Source organism: Cajanus cajan, chromosome 1, assembly GCF_000230855.2.
Source record: "Cajanus cajan strain Asha chromosome 1, NIPB_CcT2T_4, whole genome shotgun sequence".
NCBI lineage: Eukaryota > Viridiplantae > Streptophyta > Magnoliopsida > Fabales > Fabaceae > Cajanus > Cajanus cajan.
The window spans coordinates 15,351,187-15,369,966 of record NC_138517.1 but is presented as its reverse complement, the minus strand read 5'-3'; the positions used below and the strand labels follow the sequence as shown (position 1 = coordinate 15,369,966).

General features: G+C 34.8%; 1 protein-coding gene across 1 annotated transcript; it reads left to right on the top strand.

Annotated features, from left to right (window-relative positions):
- Positions 1–12,946: 12,946 nt before the first annotated feature.
- LOC109818848 (uncharacterized) lies at positions 12,947–17,269 on the top strand. Its single transcript, XM_020384378.3, has 3 exons — positions 12,947–13,073; positions 13,219–13,445; positions 15,452–17,269. Exons 2-3 carry the CDS (start codon positions 13,353–13,355, stop codon positions 16,847–16,849), a joined length of 1,491 nt encoding a protein of 496 aa, XP_020239967.1. The 5' UTR covers positions 12,947–13,073; positions 13,219–13,352; the 3' UTR covers positions 16,850–17,269.
- The last annotated feature ends 1,511 nt before the right edge of the window (positions 17,270–18,780 follow it).

Here is an 18,780-nt window from a genome sequence, read left to right as displayed (position 1 = left end):
ACGCCGAGCGCTAGGTTAGTCGTGCCGAGCGTGGGGAGAGCCACACCAAACGTGATATCAAATAGTGGTGTTAAATGGTATTTACTAATATGGCACTGGGCGCAAGGTAGGTGCACCGGGCATGGAGACCTCTAGAGGTCTTGGTCTAGACGGTGCTAGGCGCAGAGTGGCACGCCGGGCGTGGAGACTCTTGTGAGTCTTTGTTTAAAAGATGCTGGGCCTGGGGATTCTACGCCAGGCGTGGATGAGCTTTAGAGCTCTCGGGTTGAGTTTAGGTCAGGCGCGAGCTAACTGCACCGGGCATGAATGAGCTTTAGAGCTCTCGGGTTAGATTTAGGCCGGGCACGAGCTGACTGCGCCGGGCGTAAGTATGCTTAGTGATATTGATTGAAATTGATGGTTTTGCATGTTTAAGGTTGAAGTTGGATCATGTATGTATGATATATGATATATGGTGATGTATGATTCATATGTATGCTTGGTAATGATATATATGAATGTTCAAAACATGATTTGATATGTACTTTCATATGAGAATGATATTGATCATGATGGTGAATTGACCATGTATGAAGTATGATGCATTATTGCATGTGATGCCTTATGGCATGTGGGTAGCCTAGGACTTGAGGAGAGGGAAAATGTTTTCAAACTAAAAGAGCTCACATAGAGTCTCTTAAGAGTGGTGCTTAGATAGGCCACTGATTTATATGAGAGTGGTGCTTAGATAGGCCACTGGTTTTGGATAGGCCACTGGTTTGGGTGAGTCTCCTCTAAGGCCTTAGCTAGTGTTGGAGCGGAGTATGAGATCGAGGGTTATTCCCTTAACCAAGTACTGGGGAAGGTGCGTGGTTCCTTGCGGATAGTCAGTGGGCGAACTCCACAAATGACTTGGTAATGCATGCCAAGGTCATGGTAAGCCTGTACCCAGTTATGATATACCTGACGGTAGAACCGGACTTCCAAGTGTGTAAGTGACATCATCCGAGTAAACCTGAGTGGGGAGTTATATCCCAGTCAGCTATGACCGAGCGGGCGCATTGGGCATGAAAACGGTTGGGGTGGTTTCGGTAGGATTGGGATGTCACTTATACTGCTATGTTATTAGGGAGATCTCCTAGGTGAATGCGTGACGACGCATTAGATGATTGATATTCATTGATATCTATCATGAGTTGCATTTATTACATGCTTGCTATTGTGATGAAGTGTATGGTGTTTGACTTCTTGATTGATTGAGATGGAAGTCCCTTGGGACATGATTGGATAATTGTGTAGTATAGATTATTATTCTATACTTGTATGGTTATTTATTGAACTCTAGTTTACCCTTCTGTTTCCATGTGGATTGACTGCGATGATCATACTGTGTATAGGAGCAAGTTAGGGTTAGGTTGGAGCTGGTTGTTGTGACCGCTGCGAGATTTGGAGTTATGTCCTAGTGTCAGAGTTACCATCTAGGGTAACTGTTTGTTTATGCTTGACCGGCACTAGAGTGATATTATTTTGAATGATTGTACATATATAATGTTATATTTCATACATAGAAACATAGTTATTATTACTTTTATATAAACTTGTATGTATGGGTTTATCCAGTTTAATATCTTATCTTAGTTCACTAGCGTATTAGTGTGATTCCACTGAGTGTAGGACCATGGCGGGTCGTTACATCATTTAGGCAAAGAGCTTCTATCTTAATCATGTTTAGTGCTACTTGACTAGGGTCTAGTGTCTCCAAGTCAGAGAGCTCCAAAGGAATCCATGCTTAACATCATTCAACCGACATCCAGTGTCATTCAATCCATGCTCGATGTGACCAGGTTAAAGAGTTTTCCTCTAACTCACACCCAATGCTAGCAATACCATGCTCAATGTCAATGAGGTAAAAAACCTTTAACTCGTATCACACCCAACACCTTGAAGTTGCACCCAACATCATGATGAATTCTACACTTGGCAAACTCATGTGTTTGGCACAATTTGTACGTGAAACTTAGGAAAACCAACATGTGATGCTAGAGATAAACACTACACATAATAAGTAGTTCATTTCTCACCAAAATAACCACGTGCAACCAAGAATTGATCATCATTCACCCAAAATCTCCCTAATATATTCAAAACTCTCAACACCCCACAACACAAAAATTCAATCTCTTAATCATCAACACAATCACAGTTTGGATAAATTCAAACAACATTCAACTTCATCAATCAATAAAGAATTAGGTTCTAGCTTTCGTTAACTCTAACCACCGAGAAAAAAAAGGAAGAACGAAGAACAAGAAACTAAGCTCCAAGAAACTTCACATCCACCATTCAATTCTTAGCCTTTCAAACTTTGAATCTTAACACCACTCCTAAAATTGATCTCCAAGGAAGATCACAACACTCTAAAGAAGACTCGGGGAAAAAGATATTCTCTTAAGCTTTAAAACTCCTCTCTCTAACTTTCTTAAAAAACTGAACTTATGAAGTCTACTAAGAAAGACCTTGTATAACTTCCCTCAACAAGTCAAACTAATCTTTATTCAAAGAAACTCTTGAATAACTAAAATTCATGAGAATTTTTAAATTCTCAAAATTTCTCAACAATTTAATCAATTAAACATTACATCAGCACAACATATAATTTAATAAAATCAACAATTATTAATAATGCATAATGTTAGGGATGGCAATGGGGCCCCATGGGGGCGCGTAATAATAAACCTGCCCCCGCCCCGCTAGATGAAAATTGGCCTATACCCATCCTATATCTGTGCGGGTATCCATTAAGCGAGTATCCATGAATTTCTTGAATACCCACGGATATCCACGGATATCCATGGATATTTATAAATTTTTTTAAGAAATTAAAAAAACTATATTACAAATAATTTTAAGTTTATATTTAATGTCATTGAAATATTAAAAATAAAAATTCAATATTAATTTTGAACTTGTATTTAACGTTAATTTTGTTGAAATAATAATAAAAATGTAAGATAATTAATAACTTAAAATATATTCATCTCACAAGTAAGATAAAGTTTCATCACAAAGCAACAATAATTCAATCACATAATTTCAAACGAAAGTAAACAACTTAAAATACATAAATTTTATTGGTCCAATCAAAGCTAGAAAATTAATTAAATTACATCCAACATAATTTTATAACATGTTTAACACATGTTTGTAACTTCATCAACCTCACTTTTGTAGAGTGTAATTTTAGGATTATGTGGTACAAGAATAATTAAGATATTTAAGAAATATTATTAAACGGGTACCCGCGAGTATGAATATCATCATACCTGCCCCCGCCCCGTTTATAAACGGGTAAAAAATTATTCGTCCTCATTATCTGCGGGTACCCAATTAGCCTATCCATTTATTATCCATAGCGGATTTTATCCACAGATACTCGCGAGTGCGAGTATTTTTGCCATCCCTACATAATGTTATACCAAAGACATATTATTTTAGGAGAGTAATAAAGGAATTAAAATAGAGAAAGACTCACTGTTACAAAAATTAAAATTAGTAATGAAATTAATATTTATATTTTATGTCTGAAAAATTCATCACTAAAATTTAATCATTCCATAATGATGCACCATAATTTATTTTATAACTAAAATAATTATGAATTGACGTATTTAGATGTAAAATGTTACATTCAACCATGATTTTACGTATAAGTTAAAAATTAAATTTTTTATCTTTAATTAACAAACATAAATTTTGAAAAATTTGTACTAGCAACTTTTAAAATCATATCATATTATTTGAAGTAATTAATTAGTAATAGATTTATTCTTGTCATTATAATCTTTTTTTATCAATAAATGATTATATATTTTTAGATAAATTTAAACAATAAAACATGTAACCCCAAGCGTGTGGTTCAGCGGTAGGGGTTGATCCACGCTTAAGCAAGATCAGGGGTTTGAATCCTGCCTTGTGTATGCAGCCAATCTTGGGGCCAGCTATCCCACCATTTGAGGTGCCTCCAACGTAGCGAGGAGATTAGTCACTGCTGTCGGCAGTGAATACTCCAGGAACGAACCTAAAAAAAAACAATAAAACATGTTTAAAAAATGTTGGTTAAAGTGTACCTATTTATATTCTTGAAATAGGTTTTGTATACGAATTTGTAAATGATTTTTTTTTATATCGAAACTTACTTAAGAAATAAGATTAAAGAAAATGACCTGTATAATTTTTTTTTAATAAAAATTAATTATTGATAAAATTAATAAATATTTTATATTTATAATTATATCATGATTATATGAAAAAAAAAAGTATTATTTATATTATTTAATATTAATCTTAAACAAATTTAATAATTTGCACAACTTAAATTTCGCAATGATTTTTAGTAGTAAAAATGAAAATAGGTTAAGAAAAATCATGTTTTATTATAGATTGAACTTTTTTTTTTACAAAATTAAAATTTAAGTTTAGTCTATTTTCTATCATAAATATTTTTTTATAAGTTTGACTTAGTTTATTAATTTATTTAAAAGTCAAGTTTACATTAATAATGTTAAATAACTTAATTTTAAATAAGTATTATATTATATTTTTAAATATGTATGTGTTAAAAATAAAAAAATAAATTAAGAGGAACAATTTATACATATATTAATGTATACTAACATACACTCACGCACAAACTTTAATAATATAATTTTGTTCAATAAATTTGTAATATAAAATTTTAAATTATGTAATAAGTATGATGAAAATGTAAAAAATATTTTTAATTTATTTTTATGTTATAAATTTATTTATTTTTATTAATTATTAATAATATATATATATATATATATATATATATATATTAATTTTTATTATATTATATAGAAAAATATAAGTTCATCAATTATGTCTAACATGCATTTTTTATAAACTCAAGTTTATTTTTTTTTAAAATAAATAATCTTTTTTAAAGTTTAAAATTTGATTTTTTAATTAAATAGATTAGATTAAACTAATTTTAAATAAATTCTAATTTAAAAAGACCGACCTATTTTCAACTCTATTTAACAATTATTTTTATACTAATAAAGGCTCATTCAATTATACAAAACAAATTCAATTTTAAAAAGATGCCAATTCTATGAACAAGAGAATTTTATCAACGGATACATTTAACATTGTTATTGGATATTCAATAATAAAGTATTGAAAAATGTGGTGAACCTCCCAAAGCCAATTTCACTTGAACTCTCATGCAAAAGAAAACAGATGATGACTGTGTTTGGTGCAGTCAACAGATCATCAGAAAACACAGTCTTTTAATTTAATGTCCCTGATTGGCCCGATCAGAGAAGCTCCACCCGAAGCAGGTGGTCCAGGCCACACGATTACCGTCACAAGGGTCACGTGAATGCTCAGAAAAAGGCACCAACATAACAACAAGAACAACCGAAGAAGCAGTGAATCACGAGTATCTCACACCACCCTTAATAGCCGCATCATTTTGTGCCTTTTTCACCCAGGGGCACAAACGTAATTTCCCCCTCAAACCCGAGGCCACTCCCGTAAATTCGCAACCAGATTCACGTTTCACTCGCAGGCTGCGCTGTCATCATTATTATTATTATTTTAGATCCTAACTCGCTAGATCTTAATTATTAAGAAATCTTAGTTGCATGAAAAACGTATCATAGTAATTAGTTATTAATATTTAGTACGATGACCTACCTTTTTCTTGAATCTCATTTCAACTTCCACTTGCAGAGACTCCTTTTTTTTTATTTTGTGCTAACTAAGATCTAATTAGTTTAGTTAATATAATATTAGAGACCACGTGAAGATGTGAAAGACTTAGACCTAGATAAATGATTTTTTTTTCTCTGTAGTTTTCAATCTTTCTTTGTTGTCAAAATTTCATAGTTTGAATAAACAATCCATTTTCATTTATAGACATATAAATATAAATATGAAAGAGAATATTTATTGTAAGTGGGTTGTCAAGAGTAAATTTTAAAATATCAAGATAATCAAATGCCTACATCCCATATAATTAAACTTATAAAATTTAATGGTTGCAATGAAGATTGAATCTAACTCCTCATGTTTTTAATTACTACAAACCTTCTCACCTAAAAACTTATTTAAATTTTTTTTTACCAAATTTAACTTAAGTCTATTCAGTTCACAAAAAAATTAATTATTCAGTGACATAAAAAAAACCAATCAACATTTTAAGTTATAATGAAATAATTTTGTATTAAAAATACTTAATTGAGTGAATTTTATCAAAACTACAAAAATATAATTTTATATATATTCACAAATTTTAAATTATGTTTATTAGTGTTTTGATAGGCAATACATATTTTGCAATCTGAATTAATTATTTATTTCATATAAGCGGTTATTTTAATTATATCTATATTATTAGTACGACAATTTTTTAACTTTGTCATAAATATTAATTTTTGTTGAATATATAATCTTGCTAATCAGCCACCTTTTAATCAGACTTGTTTTCTCAACTATTTTTTATAAATTTGAACAAAGATTTTATTTAACAGAATAAGTCTAGTATCATTCAACTTGTTAATTAATATAAGTAAATATAATTAATAATATATCATTGTGATGATTTAAAAATATAATTGTAATTATAATATGAAAAATTTATAAATGTTTTAAATCATCGATATTGTGAGAAAAAACTAACAACATCATATACAAATATGTAAAAAATTAATAGTTTTTTCTTAAGTTAATTTTATATTTTCAACATATTTAAATAACTAAGCTATTTAACATTTTTCCATTCAATTATTTATCTACCTATAATTGCTTTTAATTAAAGCTATTTTTTCAAATATTGGACAACATGATAACTGGTCATGTATACGTATTAACATCATAACAAATGCTATATCCATCTTACAGCTTGATTTTGTACATGAAAATGATGTTATTAACACTCTAACCATGTGCTTACTTCCTTAGCAAAAACCAGGAAAGTAAAAGAGAGAAAATGATAGAATATAGATAGACTATTCGGAACAAAAAAAAAAATGAAAGAAAGTAATATCAAAAAGTCATGGCTTTTATAAATCATGAATATTCTCTACATTTAATGAAAAATAGGTCAAAGTAAAAATTATAATGAATTAATATCATTTAACTCATGCTACACTCAAACTTTCAACCGTTTTGTAATATTTTACCGGATTTCCCTCCTTTTATCCTATACATACACACATATAATATATATATATATATATATATATATATATATATATATATATATATATTTTAAATTAAGATATTTCTCCATCGAAAGTGAAAAATTAATCATTATTAAAATATATTTAAAAAGTTGACATTTTTTAATAAATATTTTTTCATTTGTTAGGTGAATATATATATATAATATTAATGTAATTAATTTTTTTTTATATTTTATAAAGCATCATTTCATCTTTATCTTATTTTTTCATACAAATGTGAAAAACTTTTTATTTATTGTTTTTTTTAATTCTCATAACTTCTTCTCTATCTCATTTCTACCATTACCAAATAAGTTTTAGCAATAACTCCTCTTTCACTCACTTTCTCTCACACTAAACAAGCAGAAGATTTTCTTCAGTTTTTATGTATATTTGTTTTTCCACAAATATCCTGTTAGGTACAGCTGCCACCACCTTTCGGTGGTTTTCTAATTTTATATTAGAAGCGGGTCCCACATAATAATAAAATAATATTAAAAGTTTAGGAGAAATTACGAAAATGCCATTGGGACTTTCCTATAAATAGGGAAGCTGAAAACCATAATTTTCATCCCAAATCTTCTTCTCTTCTCTCTTCCTCTCTTATACACCTTGAGATCTGTTCTCGGTAGTAGTAGTCTCCTAATTCAAAGGAGTAAGTTATAGAGAGAGAAGTGTTGTAATTTCCTCCCTTTCAGTAAATAATATTTTTACTGTGGTTATTTTCTCCCTTGTCTCTTTTTACTCATCTCTTGTTTTAGCTGTGAGTAACTATTAAGCCTACTCTCGACCTAACAGTGGTATCAGAGCCAGGTTGTTTATTATTCCGCTGTGGTGTACATTGGTATAGTGTCGGAGAAAATTCTTAGTATGCTCTGTGGCTGCAGTATTGTCTGATCAGTCACATCAGAAAAGAATTATTCTTGTTACTGGATTTTATCATTGTTCCAGTAGGCGGTACTATTCTAGTGGAAGTTACTTAAGTCGGTTTAATAGAAGAAATTATGGCAGCAAAGTTTGAGATAGAGAAGTTCAACGGGAACAATTTTTCCCTGTGGAAATTGAAGATAAGAGCAATTTTGAGAAAAGACAACTGTCTTAAAGCAATTGAAGGCAGGCCATCAGATATTACTGATGAAAAGTGGAGAGAAATGGATGACAATGCTGTTGCCAATTTGCACTTAGCAATGGCTGATTCAGTTTTGTCGAGCATAGCAGAGAAGACAACTGCAAAGGAGATTTGGGACACGCTCGTAAAATTATACGAGGTCAAGTCACTTCACACCAGAATATTCTTAAAGAGGAAACTCTACACTCTTCGAATGAGTGAGTCCACAGCAGTGACGGACCACATCAACAATCTGAATACGCTATTTGCTCAGCTTTCAACAGCTGATTTCAACATAGTGGAAAATGAACGTGCGGAGCTTCTACTTCAGAGTTTACCAGATTCATATGATCAACTCATCATCAACATAACAAACAATAATGTTGTTGGTCGTCTATCCTTTGAGGATGTTGCCGGAGCTATTCTTGAAGAAGAGTCCAGGCGAAAGAATAAGGAAGACAGACTGGAAAGTTCAAAGCAAGCAGAAGCTTTGACGATGATGAGAGGAAGATCAATGGAACGTGGCTCCAGTGGGAGTCAAAATCATGGTAGATCAAAATCTCGAGGAAGGAAGAACCTCAAATGCTATAATTGTGGCATGAGAGGGCACATGAAGAAAGATTGTTGGCACAAGAAGAGTGGAGGAGGGAAGAATTCTGAAGCGTCAACCTCTCAAGGTTGTGTTGCTAGTACCCAAGAAGATGGAGAAATATTGTACAGTGAAGCAATAAGTTCTAGAGGCGAAAAACAACTCCATGAATGTTGGATACTGGATTCAGGTGCAACCTGGCACATGACTCCAAATAGAGATTGGTTTTGTACTTATGAATCAATCTCAGGAGGATCCGTATTTATGGGAAATGATCATGCTTTGGAAATTGCTGGAGTTGGTACTATCAAATTAAAAATGTATGATGGTACTGTTCGTACAATTCAAGGGGTACGACATGTGAAGGGCTTGAAAAAGAATCTATTGTCCATTGGGCAACTAGATGATCTCAAGTGCAAGATCCACGTTGAAGGTGGAATCTTGAAGGTAGTTAAAGGCAATTTGGTGGTGATGAAAGCTGAGAAGATCACATCAAATCTATACTTGCTCTTGGGAGAAACGTTGCAAGAAGCAGATGCATCAGTTGCAGCAATAAGTCAAGAAGAGGCAACAATGATGTGGCATCGTAGACTAGGACATATGTCAGAACGAGGCCTGAAAATTCTTGCAGAACGTAATCTCTTGTCAGGGCTTAAAATGGTAACCTTACCATTTTGTGAGCACTGTGTGACAAGCAAGCAACATAGATTACAATTTGCCAAAGTAACTACAAGGAGCAAACACATACTTGACTTGATCCATTCTGATGTCTGGGAATCACCAGAAATTTCCATGGGAGGAGCAAAATATTTTGTATCATTCATTGATGATTATTCCCGGAGATTGTGGGTGTACCCAATCAAAAAGAAGTCAGATGTGTTCCCAGTATTCAAGGAATTTAAAGCACAAGTAGAACTTGATACTGGAAAAAGGATTAAGTGCTTAAGGACAGACAATGGAGGAGAATATATAGATGGTGATTTTCTGGCATTCTGCAAGCAAGAGGGTATCAAGAGGCAATTTACAGTTGCTCATACACCTCAGCAGAATGGGGTAGCAGAGCGGATGAATCGAACTCTTCTAGAAAGGACAAGAGCTATGTTGAGAACTGCAGGATTAGCCAAGTCTTTCTGGGCAGAAGCAGTCAAAACTGCTTGTTATTTGATCAATCGCTCACCATCAACAGCAATTGGTTTAAAGACACCAATGGAGATGTGGAGTGGAAAACCATCTAATTATTCTTCATTACATGTGTTTGGATGTCCTGTGTACGTGATGTACAACTCCCAAGAAAGAACAAAGCTGGACCCAAAATCCAGGAAATGTATATTCTTGGGTTATGCTGACAATGTTAAGGGGTATCGCTTGTGGGATCCCACTGCCCGCAAGGTTGTTGTCAGCAGGGATGTAGTCTTTGCAGAAACTGAACTGCAAAAGGAGCAGGAGAATGACAGCACTATCAAAGACACCAGTATAGTGGAGATAGGAGGAAAATCTAAAGAAGATGACACCTCTGAAGCAGAACAAGAGCACGATGAACAAGAACCAAATGAGGACAATGATGGAGATGTTCGACGAACAACACGTCAGACGAAGAAACCATCTTGGCATTCAGACTATGTTATGGCAAGTCATGATGCGTACTGTCTCTTAACTGAAGAAGGAGAACCATCAACCTTTCAAGAGGCATTGAGGAGTTCTGATGTTTCTCAGTGGATGGCAGCAATGCATGAAGAAATAGAGGCCTTACATAGAAATAAAACATGGGAACTTGTTGATCTTCCAAAAGGTCGAAAAGCCATTGGTTGCAAATGGGTCTATAAGATCAAACGTGATGGCAATGATCAAGTGGAGAGATATCGTGCAAGATTGGTGGTTAAGGGATATGCTCAGAAAGAGGGCATTGATTTTAACGAGATATTCTCGCCAGTTGTTCGATTAACCACAATCAGAGTTGTTCTAGCTATGTGTGCTGCATTTAATTTACATCTTGAGCAACTTGATGTAAAGACTGCTTTTCTTCATGGGGAACTCCAAGAAGAAATATATATGCTCCAACCAGAAGGCTTTAAAGAACAAGGAAAAGAAAACTTGGTTTGTAGGTTGACCAAATCTCTGTACGGTTTAAAGCAGGCGCCAAGGTGTTGGTATAAGAGATTTGATTCCTTCATTATTAGCCTTGGTTACAACAGACTGAGTTCAGACCATTGTACGTACTACAATAGGATTGATGACAATGATTTCATCATCTTGCTGTTGTATGTGGATGACATGTTGGTGGTAGGCCCCAACAAAGATCAGATCCAAGAATTAAAGGCACAATTGGCTAGGGAGTTTGATATGAAGGACTTGGGACCAGCAAACAAGATTTTAGGGATGCAAATTCACCGAGACAGAAAAAACAGGAGGATTTGGCTTTCTCAGAAGAATTATTTATTGAAAGTCTTGCGGCGCTTCAACATGCAAGACTGTAAGCCAATTTCTACCCCACTTCCTGTCAATTACAAATTATCCTCAAGTATGAGTCCTAGCAACGAAGCAGAGAGGATAGAAATGTCTCGAGTGCCGTATGCATCAGCGGTGGGAAGCCTTATGTATGCCATGATTTGTACGAGACCAGACATTGCACAAGCAGTGGGAGCGGTCAGTAGGTTTATGGCAGATCCTGGTAGAGAGCACTGGAGTATTGTAAAGAGGATCCTTAGATACATCAAAGGAACCTCAGATGTTGCATTATGTTTTGAAGGATCGGAGTTTTTTGTCAAAGGCTATGTTGATTCAGATTTTGCAGGAGATCTGGATAAAAGAAAATCTACTACTGGTTATGTGTTTACACTTGCTGGAGGAGCAGTGAGCTGGTTGTCTAAGTTACAGACTGTTGTAGCTCTATCTACTACAGAAGCTGAATACATGGCAGCTACGCAAGCATGCAAGGAAGCAATCTGGATTCAAAGGTTACTGGAAGAACTCGGGCACAAGCAGGAGAAAATTACTGTGTATTGTGACAGTCAGAGTGCCTTGCACATTGCAAGGAATCCAGCCTTTCATTCCAGGACAAAGCACATAGGAATTCAATATCACTTTGTTCGTGAAGTAGTAGAAGAAGGAAAAGTGGATATGCAGAAGATCCATACAAAAGACAACATAGCAGACGTAATGACAAAGCCTGTCAACACTGACAAGTTTACATGGTGTCGATCCTTATTTGGCCTATTGGAGACATAAGCAACATGAAGTATCAATGGTGTGAAGATATGATTAACTTAATCATAATCTTCAAGTGGGAGAAATGTTAGGTACAGCTGCCACCACCTTTCGGTGGTTTTCTAATTTTATATTAGAAGCGGGTCCCACATAATAATAAAATAATATTAAAAGTTTAGGAGAAATTACGAAAATGCCATTGGGACTTTCCTATAAATAGGGAAGCTGAAAACCATAATTTTCATCCCAAATCTTCTTCTCTTCTCTCTTCCTCTCTTATACACCTTGAGATCTGTTCTCGGTAGTAGTAGTCTCCTAATTCAAAGGAGTAAGTTATAGAGAGAGAAGTGTTGTAATTTCCTCCCTTTCAGTAAATAATATTTTTACTGTGGTTATTTTCTCCCTTGTCTCTTTTTACTCATCTCTTGTTTTAGCTGTGAGTAACTATTAAGCCTACTCTCGACCTAACATATCCTTGGAAGGCAACCCATAATACATAACATCAAAGTACGCATTTTTCCGTTATACCGGAAACGTATTTGCATGATAAAGAATACAATGAAATAAAGTACTCTAAAATACGCGTCAAAATATTAAAAAAAAATAAATTTTCAGAGTTAAACACTAGGGTGAGTTCCATATTGGTGTATTAAAAATAATAGTGTAATAACTAAGGTGGGTCCCAGTATGGTTTGGTGACGTGGCAATAGTTTGGCGCAAAAATGGAGGTAACCGGAGGATATAGACTGCAGGGGAAGTGAACCAAGACACAAACATAAGAGAGAGAAAGAGAAAGTATGAATAATGATACACTCTGTTTCTATTCTTCTACCATAACTATGAAGCATATATTTATTAATATTAATAATAATAATAATTGTTATTATTATTATTGTTATTTAATTTAATAATACTCTCTTCATTGTCAATTCCATGTTCAGTTGAGTTGTGATGTGTTGTGTTGTGTTGTGTTGAGTGATCAATCATACACAAACTCACACTTTCCATTCTCTTCTCTTCTTCTTTTCTCTCTCTTTTTGCTCTTTCTCTTTCTCTTTCGTTTTCTCATACTTTGTTTTTTTCAGTTTTCTTCTTTGGGTTTGTAATTTTCGGTTTTCCGAATCCATGATTGCATCTCGCCGGGGAATCCTAACGCCGCCGTCGATTCCTGATCTCCGGTGACCGGAAAAAGCTGCCGCTCGTCAATCCAAATCCCGGCATGGAAGGCCGACACAGCACAGTGGAGACGGTGAACGCCGCCGCCACCGCCATCGTCACCGCCGATGCCAGAGCCCAACCCACCGCCGCGCCGGTTTGTTTCTCTCTCCTCTTTTTTTTTTTTTGGTTTCTCTCTCTAAAATATTCATGTTGTTTGTTTGTTTGTGCCTGTGAGGTTGATTCCTCGTTTTTGTTGTTCGATTTCCGAAATTCGATGCCGTTGGGTTTCCGAGATAACAACGTGCGAAAGGGAGAAAAAAATGGGATCTTGTGTTTCGTGTTTTGTGTTTTTCTCTTTTCTGTTTTTTTTTTTATTATAATTTTTTAAGTAATTTTTTTTTAAAAAAATTTAATGATGGTGAAGGTCTGGTCTGGTCTATAGTTGACTCTATGGTGGTGGCGTTGAAAGGTTTTGAAATTTTGAATCGCTTTTTCTGTTTTCTCTTTTCGCTTGTTTTGAACATCTCGAACTGTTTCGTTTATGGCTTTAAAAGGTGTTAAAAGAAGGAAACTTTGGAGTGTGGATCCTGGGCTGTCTCTTTTTTTCCTTTTTAATTTATTTTGCACAATTAATCAGATACAAGGATTTGGATGTGAAGAAACACAGTCAGCTTTGGTTTTTCATTTTCTATTTTTGTAATTTTTCATGTTTTCGTTGATTGATTTACTTACCTATTAGAGGATTAATTCTATTATTAGTACATACCATTTGTGTTAATTTAATGCTTGAGCTTTTTAATCTGCCGTTTTGCGCACTGCAATTCATGTTATAATGTGCTCTTTGTAGTGCATGGTTAAGTGAGAAACGATCCTTTGGGAGGAAATTGTTGAGTTAACAACTTGACATGAGGATATGATTCCGTAAACTTTCTTCCCTTGTTGATGATGAATTTTTTGGATTTAATTGGTAGCATTGTGTTCTGTGTTCTGACTTGTTATGTAGTTCTAATGAAAATTAAAACTGATTATATAATCATGAGGGGACTGACCTCAGTTACCTACTCGCATGGTTTGCAATCCCACAAACTGCTATTTTTTCATGTTTCAGACGTTTGATTGTGCTTTCAATAACCTCTCCAGGTTTTAAAATTGGGACCATTGTGTTCTGAATGGAGAGGATCCAAATTCATGTGTTCTGGGTTTTGGTTTGTTATGTAGTTCTAAATTTCTAATGCGAGTTAAAACTGGTGATTAATAGCGGGGTTGTCCTCAGTTACCTACACGTGCGGTCTGCAATCCAACAAATGCTATTTTTTCATGTTGCAGGCCTTTGATTGTGCTTTTAATAAGCTCTACAGGTTTTATATCGCTAGGTGCTTTTGGCCGATCTCTGAAACTTACGTTAATGTCTGAAACTGGCGGTGCCATTAAACAAATTTGTCTTGCTGAGTACTGAAAATGGAATTTAGATGTGTTTGAAAATAAATTGCGGCAGAAATGATTGGTCTGTTAATATGATTGGTTGATATCGGTGGTTTACTCTTTACTTGCCTACTAATGTCTGTTTATGTGATTCTTCCCTGTGCTGCACAAAAAGTTATCCACACATTTGAATTTTAGATGCTTGTTGATTCTTTTGATTTGATTTCTAACATGATTGCTTACATGTTTTTCATCTCTTTGATGTAATTTGCTAATATATCAAACATCTGATAAACATTGAAAACTTAGACTTTTCATCCTTGCTTTATAAATGGTAAGCCATTAGTTTCAATTGGAAATTGTAAAAGGCTATTAAAGAAGTTTTGAAGAAAGTCAATGTGTGTGCATGTTGATTGGCTTACTATGGAAACTAAAATTCTAATGGACATTCCATATCTGTGTAATATCATTTCTTTTGGCCAAACCACTCTTGCCCTGAAATATTAAACCGTGTAACTTAAACTTGAGCATTGAATAATGTGTAACAAAATGGCCAAAATGATAATAGAGTCCCAGATCAAGATATCCCATGCTTAATTTAGAGAAATTCTGCACTATTTTGGCATATCCTGAAATTTTTCTTTCTTTAGAAATACATTGAATATTGCTAGTGACTATGAGTATTGTTTTGATTCTGTTCCAACTTTTGATGTATAATTGTTTATTCACTGACTGCAGAAAAAACGCTGGGGAGGCTGCTGGAGCCAGTATTGGTGTTTTGGATCTCATAAAAGCAGTAAAAGCAGCAAGCGAATTGGCCATGCTGTGCTTGTTCCAGAACCTGTTGCACCAACAGGTCCAGCTGCTCCTGCCGCACCAAATCCTTCAACTGCTATTGTAATGCCTTTCGTCGCCCCTCCATCTTCTCCGGCATCTTTTCTCCAATCTGATCCACCATCTGCTATTCAATCACCAGTTGGGTTACTTTCACTCTCTTCTCTTGCTGTCAATGCTTACTCTTCTAGTGGTCCTACAACCATGTTCACTATTGGTCCGTATGCCTATGAGACCCAGTTAGTTTCTCCACCTGTGTTTTCCAACTTCACAACTGAACCATCCACTGCTCCTTATACGCCCCCACCAGAATCCGTGCAGCAGACAACACCTTCATCCCCTGAGGTTCCATTTGCTCAATTGTTGGCATCTTCACTGGACCGTGCTCGTAAAAGTAATGGGAATCAGAAGTTTGCATTATACAATTATGAATTTCAGCCTTATCAACAATATCCTGGAAGCCCGGGTGGCCAACTGATATCACCTGGATCAGCAATTTCAACTTCTGGCACCTCAACCCCATTCCCTGATAGACCCCCTACTCTTGAATTCCACAAAGGGGAAACACCAAAGATCTTGGGTGTCGAACACTTCTCCACTCGAAGATGGAGTTCAAGATTAGGATCCGGATCCTTGACACCAGATGGTGCAGGGCAAGGTTCAAGACTAGGTTCAGGATCTTTGACTCCCGATGGTGTTGGGCTTGCTTCACGATTAGGTTCTGGCTGTGGGACACCTGATGGTCTGGGGCAGGAATCCAGGTTAGGTTCAGGCTGTTTGACACCTTTTAGTACTGGACCAACCAATCCAAACAACATCTATGTGCAAAGCCAGCTTCCCAAGGAAGCAACTCTCGCAAACTCGGATGGCACACACCCGAGTAATGCAACAGTAGTTGATCACAGAGTTTCATTTGAATTAACGGGGGAGGATGTTGCTCGATGTCTCGCGAATAAAACGGGGCTTTTGCTTCGAAACATGTCAGGGTCTTCACAGGGTATACTGGCCAAAGACCCTTTTGACAAAGAAAGGGTACAACAAAAAGATCCCAATAGTTGCTGTACAGAGAAAACAGATGACAAGCCTGACAACAATCCTGTAGTAGGAGGAGAGCAATGCTTTGACAAGCAAAATTCTGTAAATTCTTCCAAAGAATTCATTTTTGACAACACAAAAGGTGATGTTTCTGGCACTGCTGCCAATGGCCCTGAGTGGTGGACTAACAAGAAGGTTGCTGGGAAGGAAGGTAGATCATCCAACAGTTGGGCTTTCTTCCCAATGTTACAGTCAGAAATGAACTGATAAGGTTTAGTTTATTGCAACATGACTTAACCTGTATGGTATATATAAAGCAAAAAAGATTTTCAAATTTATCTGCAGAACCTTTTGTATACACTGAATGTATATCCGAAGACTTTGTCTTGAATGCTGTTCATCATCATATGCCTTTGAGGAAACTGTAGAAATTGGATGACCGAGAGCGAGACTCGGATGAAACAAAGTTGTTATATTATATTTATTCCTTTAGGATCCAAAAAGTAGAATGCAAGGGGAGCATAGTTTGTAGGTAGGGACCTATATTTATCATATATAATTCTATGGAACATTACTTCTTGCATTTCATCGTTTCAAATATATACAGAAATAGCAAAGTACAGGTATTTCGTGTTGTGGATTACTGTATTATTTCATATATGCAATAATGAAAAAATATTATTATTATTTTTGGAGGGGGGCAATTGGATTTATAGAAAAACCTGCACACACATTTGATGGGGTCGGTGGGGTAGTTTCTAAAACGCATGCGGTGCTCATAGGTGGGTTCCCTATACTATACCAATGTTTCTACATGTTTACCTGTATGCGTGCCTTATAATTAATGCAATGCAGCAATGAGGAAGCTACACTTAACTGAGGCATGGTCCCCTTGCATGAATGTGCAGCTCGAAGGCTGCAACGAAGTCGTTCTGGCTCAGTTTGATTCCTCATTTCATATCAACACAGGAAAATTATATATATAAAAAAAAAGAAGAAGAAAAGTGGCTCTATCAGATGGCAGAAGAGTGTGTTATGAGGGGACCCTTATAGTGGTGCCATGATGCACTATGTTGTGTTTGTCTTAGTTGTTTCTTCTTGTCTTGTCGCACCAAGTCCACCGATTGGACAAAATGTTTCGCTTTCGGGTCCAACCCACCCTTCAATTAGGATGACAAAAATACTCGCATCTGCGGATAAAATTCGTTACGGATAATAAATAGATAGGGTAATTAGATACCCGCAGATAATGGGGACGGATAATTTTTTACCCGTTTATAAATGGGACGGGGTGAGTATGATGATATCTATACTCGCGGGTACCTGTTTAATAATATTTCTTAAATATCTTAATTATTCTTGTACCACATAACTCTAAAACTATACTCTCTCATCTTATTTTCTTATAAAAGTGATGTTGATGAAGTTACCAACATGTGTTAAACATGTTATAAAATTATGTTGGATGTAATTTGATTGATTTTCTAGCTTTGATTGGACCAATAAAATTTATGCATTGTAAGTTATTTACTTTCATTTGAAATTATGAGATTGAATTATTGTAGTTTTGTGATGAGAATTTAACTTGTGAGATTAATGTATATTAAGTTATTAATTATCTTGCATTTTTATTATTATTTCAACAAAATTAACATTAAATACAAGTTCAAAATTAACAATGAATTTTTATTTTTTAATATTTTAATAACATTAAATATAAACTTAAAATTATTTATAATATAATTTTTTTAATTTATTAAATATTTATAAATAGTCATAGATATCCGTAGGTATTTAAGAAATTCATGGATACTCACTTAATAGATACCCGTGCAGATATGAAATAGGTATAAGACTAATTTTTATCTGGCGAGGTGGGACGGGTTTACTATTACCCGCCCCCACGGACCTCATTGCCATCCCTACCTTCAATCATAGGTGGGTGCCTTATTGACTCAACCACCTGCGAGATCATACTTTTTCTCTTGACCTTGTCCCAAACGGCAAAAGCTTGGCAACAGCGTTGTGCATTTGTTAACCTCTAGTGGCGGTTAAAAACTCCAAACCTGAAAAATAATGTTGCTATCCTATTTTTAACTCTTTGCCTAGGTTATAGTACTGTTTGACACCTTTGCAAAATATATTTCTTAAAAGACAAAACTTAGTTATAGTTCTTTAGGTGTGATTGATACTATTTT